Below are 15,742 nucleotides of genomic sequence, written 5' to 3'. Positions count from 1 at the left end.
GAGAGACCTTCAGAAGCTATCATCTGGGGAGATACTCAGGTAGCTCCTAGCTGAAGAAGGGACTTTGGAATCTCAAAAGGTGCGGGTTTAAATAGCAGCTTGACGCTTGACTTAACGCCAGTGAGTTAACTTCTTAGAGCCTCCGTTTTCTCATCTATTAGAAAGGGGACAATTGATCAGGTTGTAGTGAGGCTCAAATGAGCTCATAAAAAATGTATATACATTTTAAGAAAGGAAAAAAGTATTAAAATTTTAATACTCAATGAGATGAATACAAGTCACGTTTGACTTCTAATTACAAGAGGTGCTCAGAGAGCTTACCATCGGCATCCAGACACTTCTGATTACAGTGAACATCTCTTAAAATCCTGATATGAAAGGTATCCAGGACAATGCCCGGAAGTTGGCAAGTAGAGGCTCAATAGTCAAGAGCCATGTCACTCTGAGTCCTAAAATCCAAATCAAACTGCACCCACCCTTAAGGTGAGGAGTAATACTGTCCCAGGGTAGAGAAACTCTCCTCTGCAATCCAGGTCCACAAATTATAAGGCTATTTGGCTTGTGTGACCCAATTCATAGCCCTGTGTCCCCTGGGCCCCTGCGGACACCTCACCTTCTGCCCCAGGGCTGCTCAGCTCAAAGAAGCCTGGCCACCTGTGAGAACAGAGGCTCCCACCTCCCTGATGAGAAGCAAGTGCGTCACATGGAAGCAGCTCAACTGGTTGCTGAGTTGTGGAAAATAATTAAGCTGGGGGAGAAAAAACACATCTTCTAAAAATCAGGTTAGGTATGAATGTGCAGGGCGTGGCTTCCTCTGTAAGGAGCTGCTCTGCTGGCTGTTGGAACCGCCTGCTTCTCCCTGGCCCGTTGTGTCAGGCTTGTGTCTGCTACTCCTCCCCTCCACGCCTCCTCCTCTTCGTTCTCCTCCTCCTCCTCCTCACAGGTGTGTCCCTGGGCCTTGAGGCTGCCTGCCCCACTCCCTGTGGAGACGCCCGCCAGAAAGGTCACGCACCCTGAGCCCCAGCAAGCCCCAAACAGACCAGCCAAGTGACCTGCTATGGACGCCACAGACGCCTCCAGGAGCAATGGGTCAAGCCCAGAGGCCAGGGATGCCCGTAGCCCCTCGGGCCCCAATGGCACCCTGGAGAATGGCACCAAGGTCGACGGCAAGGACACCAAGACCAACGGGCACAGCGGGGAGGCCACCGAGGGCAAGAACCTGGGCGGCGCCCTGAAATCAGGGGAGGGAAAGAGCGCCCTGTTCTCGGGCAATGAGTGGCGGCGGCCCATCATCCAGTTTGTTGAGTCTGTGGATGACAAGAGCTCCAACTACTTCAGCATGGACTCTGCAGAAGGCAAGAGGTCCCCGTATGCAGGCCTCCACCTGGGGGCCTCCAAGAAGCCGCCCGTCACCTTTGCTGAGAAGGGAGAGCTGCGCAAGTCTATCTTCTCGGAGCCCCGGAAGCCCACGGTGACCATTGTGGAGCCTGGGGAGGGCCGGCGAAATAGCTACCCCCGGGGAGACGCGGGCCTCTTCTCGAGGTCCAAGCCAGGCTCCGAGGAGGTGCTGTGCGACTCCTGCATCGGCAACAAGCAGAAGGCGGTCAAGTCCTGCCTGGTGTGCCAGGCCTCCTTCTGCGAGCTGCACCTCAAACCCCACCTGGAGGGCGCTGCCTTCCGTGACCACCAGCTGCTGGAGCCCATCCGGGACTTCGAGGCCCGCAAGTGCCCCCTGCACGGCAAGACCATGGAGCTCTTCTGCCAGACCGACCAGACCTGCATCTGTTACCTCTGCATGTTCCAGGAGCACAAGAACCACAGCACCGTGACGGTGGAGGAGGCCAAGGCTGAGAAGGAGGTACTTTGCTGGGGTTCCTCGCTGCTCCCCTGAGGCCTTTCCTCCCTCAACCTGCCCCTCTGACCTTGACCTTCTTGATGGGGGCTTGCCAGTGTTTGGGCTTAAGTCTCTGCTGTCCTTGGCTTTTTTGGAAAACACTTTTTCTCTTCCATACCCACTTCCCCACCCCACCCCAAGCTGGGGGTCAGACATGGTTCCTCAACCTCCTAAGGTCTCAGGAGACAGAGGTATATTCCAGATGAACAAATCTCAGAAACCACTGGGGGCTTGATCGAGGTCATAGGATAAATTCACGTCTGCTCAGAGAATAAGATCCAATGGTTTGGAGCTCACTCCTGGGCTTTGTGCCTGGCTGGGATGTTTCTTAATTTTGGAGAGTATTTCTTCTGTGTAAGCAAGACTGGCCCCTGGGGTGTGGATGGTGGGTAAGGGAAGGTACTAGAAGAAGGGAATTTTGGGGGCCACTGAAGTATCCTTTTTGCCGGCTTTGCAGTTTTCATTTGTGGTAGAGCAGCTGCTCGTTCTGATTCCTTTGCCGGTCTCTTGGTTTCCCTCATAGCCTCCTTTGTCCTTTCCTCAGCTGGACCCTAGTGCTGTGTGTATGGTTGCATGTGGACCTGCCTGTGGCTGTTGTTGGTGGACGTTGGGTGTGTGTGGATGGGGTACACAGATACAGACAGCCCCCAACTGACAATGCTTAAGCTGTGCAAAAACTTCCAGTAAGGTACAGCATTCAGTAAGTTACAGGAGCTCTCCCACATTTTATTATTATATGAAGTAGTAGATGACTTTGCCAAACTACAGGCTAACTTAAGTATTCTGAGCATGTATAAGGGAGGCTAAGCCAAGCTATGATGTTTGGGAGGCGAGGTGTGTTAAAGGCATTTTATTTTTTTATTTTAAAGATGTGGGGTACAATTCAGGGCTACGTATGCAAATGTTCATTATGCAGGTACCCTTGTTGATGAGGTGTGCCCCTCCCTCCCCTGGCAGTTTCCCTCAATTGCCAATCTCACCCCCCCAAAGGCATTTTTGACCAATGATAGTTTCATCTTTTGTTGGGCTTACCGGGAAGTAACCCATCATCAGTTGAGAAGCATCTGTATATGTGTGTGTGTTATGTGCATGTGGGTGTTTGTGTGTGTTTGTGGGTGTCTGCCCATATTTGTGTGGGTGGTACGTGTGTTCCATGAGTTCCATGCATGTGATTACGCCTGTACTTCCACGGTGAGGAGCAGCGGTGAGCGTAGGTTTGTGAATGAAGCACACCTGGGGAAGGGTATTTGGGCTGAGGGTCCACCTGTGGCTGTTGCCCTCGCCCTCTAGAAGCCCACTCGCCCCCTAGAAGCCCGCTCGCCCCCTGTAGCAAGCAACATGGCTCCCTGTTGTGGTGGCCTCCCTGGGGTGAGCCTTCCTGGTCGCCAATGCAAGGGATTCGACTTTCCCCAAGAGCTTCTGCACCCCTCAGATTGGGGCAGCCTAGGATTCCCCTCACCCAGCCTTCCTGACTGGGAGCTTATGAGTTACTCTCTCCCTGCACCTCTCACCCACACCCCTGGGCAGGAGGGACGAGATGGGAACACGCTCACAGATTCTTTCCAGAAGGCTCATTCAGCCCAGTAAGAAGGTGCTCCCAGCTTCCCCATCCTCTGACTCCAGCCTGCCACAAGCTTCATCCTGGGAGATAGAGATGGGGGAGGGGCCATGAAACCCATTCTCGGGGTTTGGACCCACATTTTATCTGAAACAGAGGTATCTCCACTTCAGAAAAACCTGAGTGCCCCTGGAAGAGGCTGTTCTGGCGGGCGGGAGGGTCTTGGGCAGCCCTGACTGGAGGTGCCAGGAGCTCAGAGTTCTGGTACGGGGGTCACTGTAGGACTCACAGACACAGTCCTTGTCCTTGAGTGCTCATGATATAGGTCAGGAGGCAGAGCCCAGATGCACAAACAAGACTGGAGAGCACCCGCCCATCTATGCAGAAGCAGCTGTAAGTAAACATCGAATCATAGAGAACAGACGGCCAGGCTGTGGAGGATTAGCAGTCACCTCTGTTGCCACCTTGCAGGTGGGGACACAGACCCAGGGAAAGGAAGAGCCCTGTCCAAGGTCCTTGTTTGAGGAAGAAGCCCCCTAAGTCACTTCCAATGTTTTGAGAGTGCCTCAGGGAAAGGACCCAGGGGATGGGGTTCAGGATGTGTGTGCTTTAGCAGAAAATGCCTGATCCACTGGCAAGGTGGTAGGCGCTTCCAGCAGTCTGTGTGTGCACATGTGTGTGCATCTGTGGCCTAGAAATTGGCAGGGAGGAGTGGGGCCAAGCCACCAGGAGCCTGAATTGGGGCAGGACAGTCTGTCTAGGCCAGGCTCTGCTGGAATGCCAGACGTGGGGGACATTGGTACAGAACAGGGTTAGTGGATTGATGGGCCAGAGCAAACCAGCATCCTAGCTTCCTTTGCAGGCATCTCCTGCAGACCCAGACATCAGCCCACACAGCTGTTTGCAAGGAGCCCCGTGCAGAACCAGTTCTGCAGGCCTGCTGGTGAAGGCCTGGGTGAGGTCATGTCAGTTCTGTCTCGTTGGTTGCATGTAGCTGTGGATGACACTAATGGCTGTGGGTGTTGAGCTTCTGGACCTCGGCTCTACCTACAGACTCTGAGAAGAGTCCATGTTAGAAAATGGTGTGGTGACACGACAATCCCTTCCTCTGGTGGTTTTAGGTCAGGATGTTCCCATTCTACCCCAAATGTCACAAGGGATCCTGTACATGTCCTCCCACCCACCCCCCTGGCTCTGGACATTTATCAGGCTAGGTGAGGTGGGTGAAATGAAAATGGACATATGCATCTCATTTGGTGCAGGAAGAAGGTGTTCCCAGCTTTCTCCATCCTCTGACCCCAGCCTGCCTCAAGTTTTATCCTGGGGGATAGAGATGGGGCAGGGGCCATTTAATTTGAAACAAAGGTATCTCCACTTCAGAAAAACATGAGTGCCCCTGGAAGAGGTCATTCTGGTGGGCATGAGGGTCTTAGGCAGTCCCATCTGGAGGTGCCAGGAGCTCATTCACATTCTGGTACAAGGCTCATTACCCTTCCTTCTGCCTATCCCAAGTCCCTTCCTGCTACAACAGGCTAGGATATGAAAACCTCCCAGGTGGACTACTCTTGGGTGACCCTGTCCTGTCGTGGGTCTGGCCTGGCTCTGGGGAGACAGCCTGACGAGGCATGTGCAGGGGACAATCAGCAGCGAGTGTTGTTTGGAGGACTCAGCCTCAGCGCCTCCTCCACCCTCATTTGGCTGAGATCATTTCTGCCACCACACTCCCAGCTTCATTTCTGGTCTTGGTGCCCAATGCTTTCCTGAAGGCTGAGCCACAAGGTTGCTGGGCATGGGCAAGCACTGGTCCTTGAGTGTCTGAGCTGTGCTGGTCTGAGCAGAGAAGCTCTTTGGGCAGACAGCCGCACCTGGGATTCGGGAAGAGGAGCCAGGCTAAAGGCCTGTGTGCCCTGGAGGGGCTGGGACCACTTTCCCTGGAGACCTTGGGGGAAAACACTTGCTCTGGGGCAGAATGGGTGAGAAAGGAGGTAGATGACTTTGCTGGGGGTTGAGGGGGAAACAACAAATAAAAGAGGTTTGGAGCCTGGAAGTAGGGAAGGAAAGCAATAGGCAGGCAACAGCCGTCTCTATGGAGCACACCTGTGAGCCAGGTACTGGGCCTGGCCTGTGTGTGGTTCTTCCTGATAGCAGTCCTATGGGGTGAGGGTTATTGCACATATTTCGTAGATGAAGAAACAGGCTCAGAGATGCCAAGAGACTTACTTAAGTCATAGCACTCAAGAGTGGCAGAGCTGGGGTTCCTCTATGTTAAACCTTTGTGTTCCCATAGGATTAAAAGGGTGTCCTTGGGATCACCGAGCTCAGTGGCTCCCAGATAGCAGTCCTCAGATCAGAATCACCCGGTGCATTGCTGAAATACAGATTCCCAGGCCTTAGCCTGGAGAGTCCTGATTCAAGGGACCTGAGTCTGAGGTCTGTATTTTTAAGAGTCTTCCTTGGGGATTCTAATACGTAGACGGTTGGGAACCAGAAATCGAATCCAGTTTCACCATAAGGAAACCAAGACCCAGGAAGCTGAGGTGACTTCCTTGATGGCCCACCACTGGTCTGGAGACGCCCAGCCAGGGCGATGCCTCTCTCACCCCATCTTGCCCCTCCCCTGGCCCAGGGCTCTGAGGAAGCAAAGGAACAGTAAGCTCCAGTCAGGCAGACTAACAGATACTGGGTTGTTTGACATCTGAGTGGAAAAGAGGAAATCTATCCAGCATTTCAGATTCTTATCCAGATAATTACCATTTGTCTGAGAGTACAAATTTGGCAATTATCTGGCTCATTTGGCAAATGTCACAGCCAAAGGCCTATGTGGTTAATTTAGGCCAGGGGAAGATCATGGCGATCTCCCCTTCCCTGGGGGCAGTGCAGGTATACCTGTGCAAGTGAGCTCAGGTGTTTCTGTACCTGAAGGCCCCGTATAGGCCAAGGCACTGCCACTGCTGTGCCTTCCGTCTGCTCTCAGGGACACCTCTGCTCACCCAAGGCTGAGGATTTCAAGGCTGGGTGGCCCCTTCAGGGCCGTCCCAGGCATCAGAGAGCAAGAGGCGACCAGACGAGTGTGGGAGAAGGGAACAAAGAAAGCATTCAGGGACAGGCCTGGGCAGGGTAAAGGGAATGAAGTGGGAGTAGGAGGAAGTCAGGAGGGAGGTGTGGGTAGGGGTGGAGCTGTGGGGAGCTGAGGCCCTGTCAGACATTAGGGGCTTCAACCACATTTCAAGAGAGGGGAGAGAGGGAAGGAGGGAACTGGGGCCTCAGGAGTGATTGCAGGGTGGTAATGGGAGGAAAAGAGGGCAGTAGGGCAGAGGCAGGATTATCAAACTGCACCATCTGTGAGGTGGGGGCATCTGGGTGGGCTTAGGTTAGCAGGGACAGAGGGGAAGGACAATGTCACAGAAGGTACAGGAGAGCCAAGGGCCACCGCCTGTAGACATGCCTCTAAAGCCACATCGTAGGATTCTGTCATTGTATCTTGGCCTTACTGCTTTCTAGCCATGAGCACTCAGGCGAACTCTGTGATCACTTTAGGCCTTCTTTGTTTTTTTGAAACAGTGTCTCACTCTGTTGCCCAGGTTAGAGGGCAGTGGCATGATCATTGCTTACCACAGCCCCGAGCAGCTGGGACTACAGGCATGTGGCACCGTGCCTGGCTAATTTTCTTTAATTTTTTTTGTAGAGATGAGGTTTTGCTATGGTGCCCAGGTTGGTCTCAAATTCCTGGGCTCAAGCAATTCTCCCACCTCAGCCTCCCCAAGTGTTGGGATTATAGGCAAGAGCCACTGCGGCCCAGCCTAGGCTTTGGTTTTCACATTTGGAAAATGGGGATAATGCCACTTACCTCCACAGGAAGCCTTTACAGAGTGGAGGAGAAAATTCCTGGCACACAGTAGATGCTCAGTAATCATAAAGTTACTTTCCTTCCCTCTCTTAGTGTTGGTGGAGAACCCAACATCTCTGAAACCTTCCTGTGTTCTGTTACTTCCTGTTTAGTGAAAACTGCCCAGAATGAACAGATACTAAGTGCATCCCTAGAGGTCTCACTGCAAATGCTCCTCCCTTGACATGGTAGGACTTATCCCAGACGTCAGGACTCTCCCAGAGGTGAGAAAGGACCCTTCTAGCAGCACAGAGCTCTCAGTTCAAGGTCCCTTCTGAGAGTTCATTGTGTCCTGCGAGTCTAGTCTTGTAAGGCAGTGGAAGCAAGGTCCCTCCCAGCCTTGTACAACTTCCTTAGTGCCCCAAGGAAACAGGAGGACTAGTCTCTCCCCCACCCTGACAGATTCTTCTGCCCACTGCTCTAGATAGCTCGTCTCCCCATCTGACCCTGCCCTTACAGGCTTCCAGATCCCCCTCTTACACCACTGGCCCTCGCTTCCACACCTTGGCTAGCTCCACTGCATTCTTCCTTTGCTCAGGATAGACTCCCTGGGGATAGCCTCTCTCTGCCTTTGGCCTAGACACATTGTTCTAAGCTCCACTGGATTCTCCATCCCTGTATTCCATACCTCCTTCTTTCCTCTTGGTCAGCGAATCCATGCCCTCCTGGGGAGACCTGTCTGCCCCCACAGCCCCGACCACAGCTCCTAGCGGGTCTCCCTGTGCACTTGTCTTCACTGCAGGCATTCGACTCCTTGGTCTTCCCCTTCTCTGGTCAAGCCTACTCCCACCTGCAGGTGGTGAGCCCACCCTCGTCCTCTTTTGCCTTCCTCCATTCTGTTTTTCCCAGCACCCCCCAGCCTACAATCATCCATAAGCTAAGCTTCGATCTTGCATCTTCAGCCTCGTGTCTTGGCCTCCCTAGCCTATCTATGTACTCCTCACTCCGTACCTGGGAAGTGTACACACTATATTTGGATCCCAATCCAATGATACACCATCCTCATCCCTACACATGGCCAAGACCTCACCCCATCATACCTGTCCACTCCCCTCTCTTGCCTATGCCTGGCTGACCAGCCCCACCATGCTGCTCTCACTCCTCCAAGCACTTGGCATGGCACCTGGTCCATGGAGGGTGCCCACGCAGCAGTGACAATGGTAACCACTATTCTATCTGTGCTTACTGGGTGCCAAGTCCTTTCTCAGAGCTTTACTCCTGAATCCCAGTCGGTCCCACAACCTCCCTGGGAGCTGGATCCTCTTACTGCCTTCATAGAACAGATGGAGCTAATGAGACACGATAACTTAAGAAACTTTCAAAGGTTATCTGCTTGGAGGTGGTGGTCACCAGGTTCAAACCATTGGTTTCTCATCTTGTGTCTCAGTTGAGTTCCCTCTGGACCCCTCATGCTCAGTTCATGGAAGGATTGCCCTTCCCTCGTTGACATCAGTACTTTTACCGGGGTTGGGCTCCAAGGGTGAGAAGGAGTATGCTTCTGTTCTCTGCTTTCCTTCCCATCAGACCTTGTTCTGGAATTAGTGAGGTGGGGGTGAGAAACATCGGTGCCAACTTTTCCATTGCTGTGCTGGGCCAGGAAGTCTCGGCTGCAGTGGGTGTGAGGCTCCCAGCTGTCCCATTGACCTCAGGCCTCTCTCAGAAGTTCTCCATGGATGTGAAATGTGCCCAGGACAGACCCACTGTCCAGCCTCTTGGTCTCTTCTTCACAGCTCACATATGCTTCCTCAGAAGCCTTCAGGGTCACTGCGTCTGCCAACCTGTGCTTTTTGGGCTCTTGGGCTCTGTGTCCTTGGAGACCATGAAGGCTGAGTTTTGGCTCCCTGCAGTGAGTCTTCCTTTCTTTACTTTCCACTGTCCCACCACCTTATTTGGTGGTTGCTGGTCTCTCCCCAGCCTTTTTCCAGAGACTAGTGCAGATTCCCATCATCATCTTATAGTCCTTTCCTCTGGACAACACTTTTTCATCTCTGGTGACACATTTTTCATGCTATGGGATTTCTAACCCATTGCTGGTGGGTGGATGCTTACTGAGAACAATTTCAAGCCTTGTTGCCTGGAAAGTCCAGGAGTGTGGTGATGGGAGGATGGATAGGCCTGTCTGGGGAGCTCTGTGGCTCCTGTCCTCCTGTCCCTTGTTTCTCTCACCCTCTGGGCACCTTTTCTAAAAAGTCAGGAAAGCTCTGTCTATCATTGGATCTACTTCTCTGGGTGTCTGCAGCAGGTATCCCCATTGACTCCCCTGGTGAGGCATTCCGAAGGTGTGCCATGTGGTAACACACTGTGCCCAGGCGCTCCAGACTTCTGGCCGATGGAGCTGACCGTCCTAGTAGTTTATGGTTTCCTCACCTTGATCATCTTTTTGAGTTCTCTCAAGCTGGAGAGAGGAGTGGGACTTTACATTCAAAACCCAGCAGTCACAGGGAGATCTTGGACAGTCCAGGACTCTCTTGGATGCCTAGGTCTTCCGGCTGGTCAGGCAGTGATCACCCACCTATTTACCAAGTTGGAAAGGCTTTGAGACTCTAAGGGGGAGCCCAGCAGAACAAAAGAGGTGCCTCTTGCCTTAGCAGGAGGAAATGGGTCTTTGCTTCCTGTCTCCTTTTTGGTCTTTGTTGCAACTGTTTTCAGAGAAGGGCACTTCCCCAGATGGAAGGCAAGTTTGGATGTGAGAGCTAATGCCCCAGCACATTCCTGCTAAGCCTCTTCCCAACCCACCCCAGACCCCAGTGGTCTGTGTCCTCCCTCTGAGCAATGGTCCTAGAACCATTCCTTTTCAACCTTCTCTACCCTTTACAGCCTCCCTCTCTGGTCTCTCCTTCCCTAGAGACCCTGGGTAAAAGCCTCTATCTTGCCCAAACTACAGAATGTGTTCCCTTTCCCATAAATAGGTTTATAACCATGCCTGCCCAGACGGAGTCCATGCCGGCGGCAACCCTGGCTGCTGCTTGCAACACAGGCCCCGCGTCATGCCATAGAAACGTTGCATACTGTTACTGCCATGAGACACTCCCTGGTCTTGGCTTGGGCTAAGCTGGGCTGAGCTGGGCTGGGTCCCTCTCTTTTCTCTTCTCAATGGCGCCAAGTCCACTGAAAGGAGCAAGAACACTATACCTGAGCTTCCCGCCTGGGTATGCTGGGTGGAGGAGCCAGGAAAAGGTGTAGCCCTTATAAAGACATGGCTGGGATGTCCAGGCCTAATGACCTGAGAACACAGTGAGAGGGTGTTTGACTCACTGCTGGATCCATGGTGACTGGCATGGTGCCTGGCGTATCCAAGGTCTCGATGAATGTCTGCTGAGTAAAAGGCTGAATGGATGTGTGATGAGCCCTGGTCGAAGGCTTGCTCCCTGGGTGGACCCACTCCCTGGTTTTCTGGTTCGCCTCACCTCCTCCCTCTGACTTCTCCAATCTGGCTCTTTCCCTGCAGACGGAGCTGTCACTGCAGAAAGAGCAACTACAGCTCAAGATCATTGAGATTGAAGATGAGGCTGAGAAGTGGCAGAAGGAGAAGGATCGCATCAAAGTGAGCAGCCCCTGGACTGCCCTTGTGTACCCTGGCACCCCACTCCACCTGTCCTGCTGGCGAGGCAGGTCCTGTCTGCTGCTCAGGCATCAGGCCCACATCAGCATCTCATGCATGTTTCTTCCACTTCTCCCACACTCTTTGGTGTTTCCACCCACTCCCCTTCTCAATCTAGGCCAGGCGCCCAGGTGGGACCTCACCTGTCACCTAATGCTCATTTTATATCATCTCAGCAAATAAAGACCCCAGACCTGCCCTCCTATGTGTCTTCCAATGTCTTCTCTGCTCACCAGACTACCCAGCCACCAAATACTTGGCATCTCTGCTCGTGCCTGTGTGGCTAAACGTAGGTGTGCCATGGTTTGGGTAATTGCAAATCTCAATCTGAAATTGCCTTTGGACTCTGGCTACATCAACAGTCAGCCAAGTTGCTTTCCAAATGATGTTTCGTCCTGGTTGGGGTCTCAGGGAGCATAACCTGACTCATGGGAGAACTTCTGGGCCCTCAGGAAGTCACTCAGGCATGAAATGATGCCTCGTATCAACTCCCCAAGGGGAAAGAGCTGTAGGTGAATAAGAAAGGGTATGCTGTACAAAAAAAAACTGGCCATCTCATCAGAAGGTGGCATCCTTCAGTGATACCTTTGAATGAGATTCTTGGCCAAACAGGCTTGCCAGGTTGGGGCTATGGAATGCCCCAGTTCTTTATTAGGGGTACCCGAAGATGCAGCCCACTAGGGAGGTTTTTTTTTTTTTTTTTTTTCCTTACTGAAACCCTCCTACCTTCCTCCTCCCCAAATCTGAACCCAGAGCTTCACCACCAATGAGAAGGCCATCCTGGAGCAGAACTTCCGGGACCTAATGAGGGACCTGGAGAAGCAAAAGGAGGAAGTGAGGGCTGCGCTGGAGCAGCGGGAGCAGGATGCTGTGAACCAAGTGAAGGTGATCGTGGATGCTCTGGACGAGAGAGCCAAGCTGTTGCACGAGGACAAGCAGACCCGGGAGCAGCTGCACAGCATCAGTGACTCAGTGCTCTTTCTGCAGGTAACAAGCAGCTCCTCCACCATCCAGGCCCTCAGTCCCCAGTCCATTTTCCCTGACCCTCATCCATCATTCATTCATCCACCTGTCTGCCTTTCCATCTATCCATTTATCATCCATCCAGCCATTCATCTATCTATCCGCCCATCCATCCATCATCTATCCATCTGCCTATTCACCTATCCATCTATCTGTGTATCATCCATCCATCCAGCTTCATTCCATCTGTCCCTTTAGCTTTCCATCCAATCCATGTATCTACCTACTCTCACAATGGCACCCAACCATCACCTTGTATCAACTCCAATGGATATATACTTGCAGTGCTCCTGACTCAGTAGGAAAGAGTTCTGTGATTGATTAATGATGCCTGCTGTGGGCATAGGGAGAGTGGCATATGAGTGCTGCACATTTGTTATCTTTTATCTAGTATGCATGTTTATCCATCCATCCGTCCATCTGCTAGAGTGTTTTGGGTACTACTGCAAGCCCAGTACTCTAGGTGCTGTGGTGAATAGAGAAGTATAAGACATGGTTTCTGCCCCCAAGCAACTGCAATCCAGCTGGGAAGATAAGACATGTACAATTAGAGAACAATACAGGAAAAGTGTATAATTAAATGATACAACATATGGCTCGGGAGATAAGTGCCTATGGAGGTCCAGAGAAGGGTAGGCAGGCGGAAGGAGCTCAAGACAGCTTTGTAAAGGAGGCGGAGCTTCAACTGGGGCTTGAAGGTGGGCCAGGATTTTAGAAGGAGGAAGGATTCTCCAGGGATTCTCAAGTGCCACCACAACTGACTCAGAACTCTCTAGCAATTCCCCGCATTTCTTTAGGACTTTCACTCCCCAAGTCTTTGCTGCTTGTGTCCCTTCATAAACTCCTATGCAGTAGACATGATGCACTCCGTATAGAGGTGGGAATTGTGGAGTCCCATATCTGAGTGCCCATGCCATCGGGGATGTTGGTATTAAGTGGGCTTTTGTTGACCCTCTTCACTTTACAGAAGAAGAGTCTAATGTTCAGTGAGTAAACGTGAGGCTGGTTCATAGCAGAGCTGGAACTAGAGCCCAGCTCCCCTGGCTCTCCGTGCTGAGACATCCCGCTGCACTGAAAGCCCCTTACCCAGAAGGGTCCCCAAGGCTCGTAAAGACCCAGGAAGCTAATGGCTTCTTTCCTTTCTTGGTAGGAATTTGGTGCACTGATGAGCAGTTACTCTCTGCCCCCGCCTCTGCCCACCTATCATGTCCTGCTGGAGGGGGAGGGCCTGGGACAGTCGCTGGGCAACTTCAAGGATGACCTGCTCAATGTGTGCATGCGCCATGTTGAAAAGATGTGCAAGGCCGACCTGAGCCGTAACTTCATCGAGAGGAACCACATGGAGAATGGTAGGCACCCTCGTGGCCGAGCCCCAAGGCTGTGAACATTTCTCTCCCAGGGCAACCTGCTGCCCGGTGTAGGCTGGCAGCCAGCCTTCTGGCCCCACCTAAGGGTGTTTAGACTAGGATTCAGGGATTCTAACCCCTCATTGAACTTGCTGCAAAAGTTATACAGCTATTACAGGGGGCTTCCAGAGCAGGAAGCATCCTAGGCACTAGCTACACAAGGGCCTTCTCTCTGTGGGCTGTCCATCAAACTCAGGGATTGCTTTCATTCAGATCTACATCTGTTTTTTGGGCTCAGCCCAGCAGCTGTGTGGATGCTGCCGCTTATTTGGGCCAGACTCCAGACTGGTGGCTTTGCAGATTCCAGCAGGTGTGACCTAGAACTGCAGCCACGCTTGGAGGAAGAACTTGCCTGCCACCAGTGCTGAGCCGTGGTGAGCAGTGTTGAGCCCAGAGGCTGAACTTGGCCTGGAAGACTAGACTGGGGATGGTGGGACACAGCATCTCTGTGACTCACCAGCTCCCCTGAAATCAACTTTTCTTCTGAGTCATGCTGTCCCTGCAGAGGTCAACTGAATTGTCTCACAGAAAGCCTTGGAACCTGAGAAACTACCTTGTTGAGTCCTTTACGCCCAGTCCCCTTAGGGCCTGAAGCCTGGGCACTTTCCCCAAGGCCCCACCCAGTGACCCAGGTGTGGTGATCCAGGTGCAGTGACCCAGACAGTGCATGGGGCCTTGCAAATGTAGTCTTTTTAATGACTTCTAGCCATAAACACCCCAAAGGAAATGACCCCTGTCTGGTCTCCAGATGGAGCACATGATTCTTTGTGGGAGGAGAGGGAAGTAAGAGTGTGGAGAAGGGCCAGGGTCTGGGGGAGTCATCTGTGTACTTTGGTGATGGTGACGTCACACAGTGTCCCTGTGAAATGTGGGAGACATTCATTCACACCCAAGGACAGATGAGCCATTTCAGTAAGATAATCATTTGGCTTCAAACAGCACTCAGACCCTGAAATGCTCCTTCTAATGACAATAGCGGTGATACTAATGGTGACGGTGACGGCTGACAGTAATTGAGTCCTCCCTAGGTGCTGGGCATTGTGTGAAGCTTTTCACCTATATTACCTCATTTTCTCTGTGGGGTGTATTGCATTTTACCCATGACACGGCTGAGGTTCAGAGGAGCATCCTTTAAATGGGTGCATAGCTTGGTAGGGGGCATGGTGGGCTTCATACTCTGCTATTCCGTCACCCATGTCTTCTCATCTGAGACGCTGCTCTTGCTGGTGGCTGCAACAGTGCGGTTGAGGGGTGTGATCATCACGGTCCCTGGGCTGCAGACTCAGCGGGGGGAGCCCCTCACGTGAGGTCTGGCCAGACCCAGGAGGATAGCCCCGGGAGGAAGTGAGGCCTGTGAACCTTGCAGGAACCGTTTAGCCTTCCGGCCACTCACTGTCCCATTTCTGGGTCACGATAGTGCTGGCCATGGCCTCTGTGTAGGTGTGGCCCTGTGTTCTATACAAGGTGTGCAGCGAAGTGGCAGCCAGGAGCAGGGATGGGCTCTGCTGATTCAGTGGCCCGCACCTGTGCCCCGGGCCCCTGGGGAGGCATCTTTGCCTCTGTGTTGTTTTTGTCTGGCTGCGGCATGGTTGTTGGGAGTATGTCTGTTGTAGGAGGCGGGGGATGGGTAGCTGGTGAGTCAGACCTTAGAGTGACCATCCACCCCTCCCTGACGCCAGTCTACCCACCAACCAGGGACCCATTCCCACCCTCAAGGGCCCAGGGGGGAAGAGGCACAAGGCAACTTCATCCTGGGCTCAGTGGAGCAGAGGGCTGGGCTAACACTAGGAGGACATTGATTTATGCTGTGAGTTTCCACTGTGTGTCAGGACCTTGCTGAGCACAAGTGATTTGAAGATAAGGATGAGGGTTTGAGCCACTTACTCCTCCTCTTGTCTGAGTTAGAGGGAGAGGGAAGGACAGAGAAAGTAGAAGGTGGGGAAGTCATAAGAGAAGGGAATGAGGTGGAGGGTGGCTGTGGGAAGTCCAGCACTGAACGGCATGTCTGTTTGGGTTTGGGGTCTGCAGGTGGGCACTCCCATGACAACTCAGCTACCTGGATCCCTGAGCCAGGGAGCCCAACACTGGGACCCCACCCCTCCACCTTAGGCTGCCCTCAGTGGGTTGAATTGAGGTTAAGAGTAGGGGACCAGGGCTCAGACCTCAACTCTGCCCTTACTGGCAAGTGTCATTGAGCAAGTTGCTTCTCTTATCTCCTGAACCTCAGTCTCCTTATCTGTCTCGGGGGATGTTCATACCTGCCTAAGAGTCAATGTCAGGCTGAGCCGGGCTCGGTGGCTCAGCCTGTAATCCTATGCTTTGGGAGGCCGAGGTGAGTGGATTGCCTGAGCCTGCGGGTTCAAGACCCGCCTGG

General features: G+C 52.7%; 1 protein-coding gene across 2 annotated transcripts in view; it reads left to right on the top strand.

Moving 5' to 3' along the window:
• Window positions 1-933: 933 nt before the first annotated feature.
• TRIM29 (tripartite motif containing 29) overlaps window positions 934-15,742 on the top strand; it is a 26,249-nt gene continuing 11,440 nt past the window's right edge. The window contains exons 1-4 of one of the 2 annotated variants that reach the window (XM_008059421.2): window positions 934-1,858; window positions 10,787-10,882; window positions 11,693-11,926; window positions 13,113-13,311. In XM_008059421.2, coding sequence (XP_008057612.1) covers window positions 1,058-1,858; window positions 10,787-10,882; window positions 11,693-11,926; window positions 13,113-13,311 — 1,330 coding nt within the window. In that variant the 5' untranslated portion in view covers window positions 934-1,057. Of the gene's footprint in view, window positions 1,859-10,359; window positions 10,637-10,786; window positions 10,883-11,692; window positions 11,927-13,112; window positions 13,312-15,742 lie in introns of those variants that run through there. The other variant, XM_021713074.1, reaches the window with a different exon arrangement.

This window comes from Carlito syrichta, unplaced genomic scaffold, assembly GCF_000164805.1.
Source record: "Carlito syrichta isolate Samal-C Ts95f unplaced genomic scaffold, Tarsius_syrichta-2.0.1 Scaffold304031, whole genome shotgun sequence".
In the NCBI taxonomy this organism is placed as follows: Eukaryota; Metazoa; Chordata; class Mammalia; order Primates; family Tarsiidae; genus Carlito; species Carlito syrichta.
Note: the sequence above shows the minus strand (reverse complement) of the source record. Positions and strands in the feature narration are given on the sequence as shown.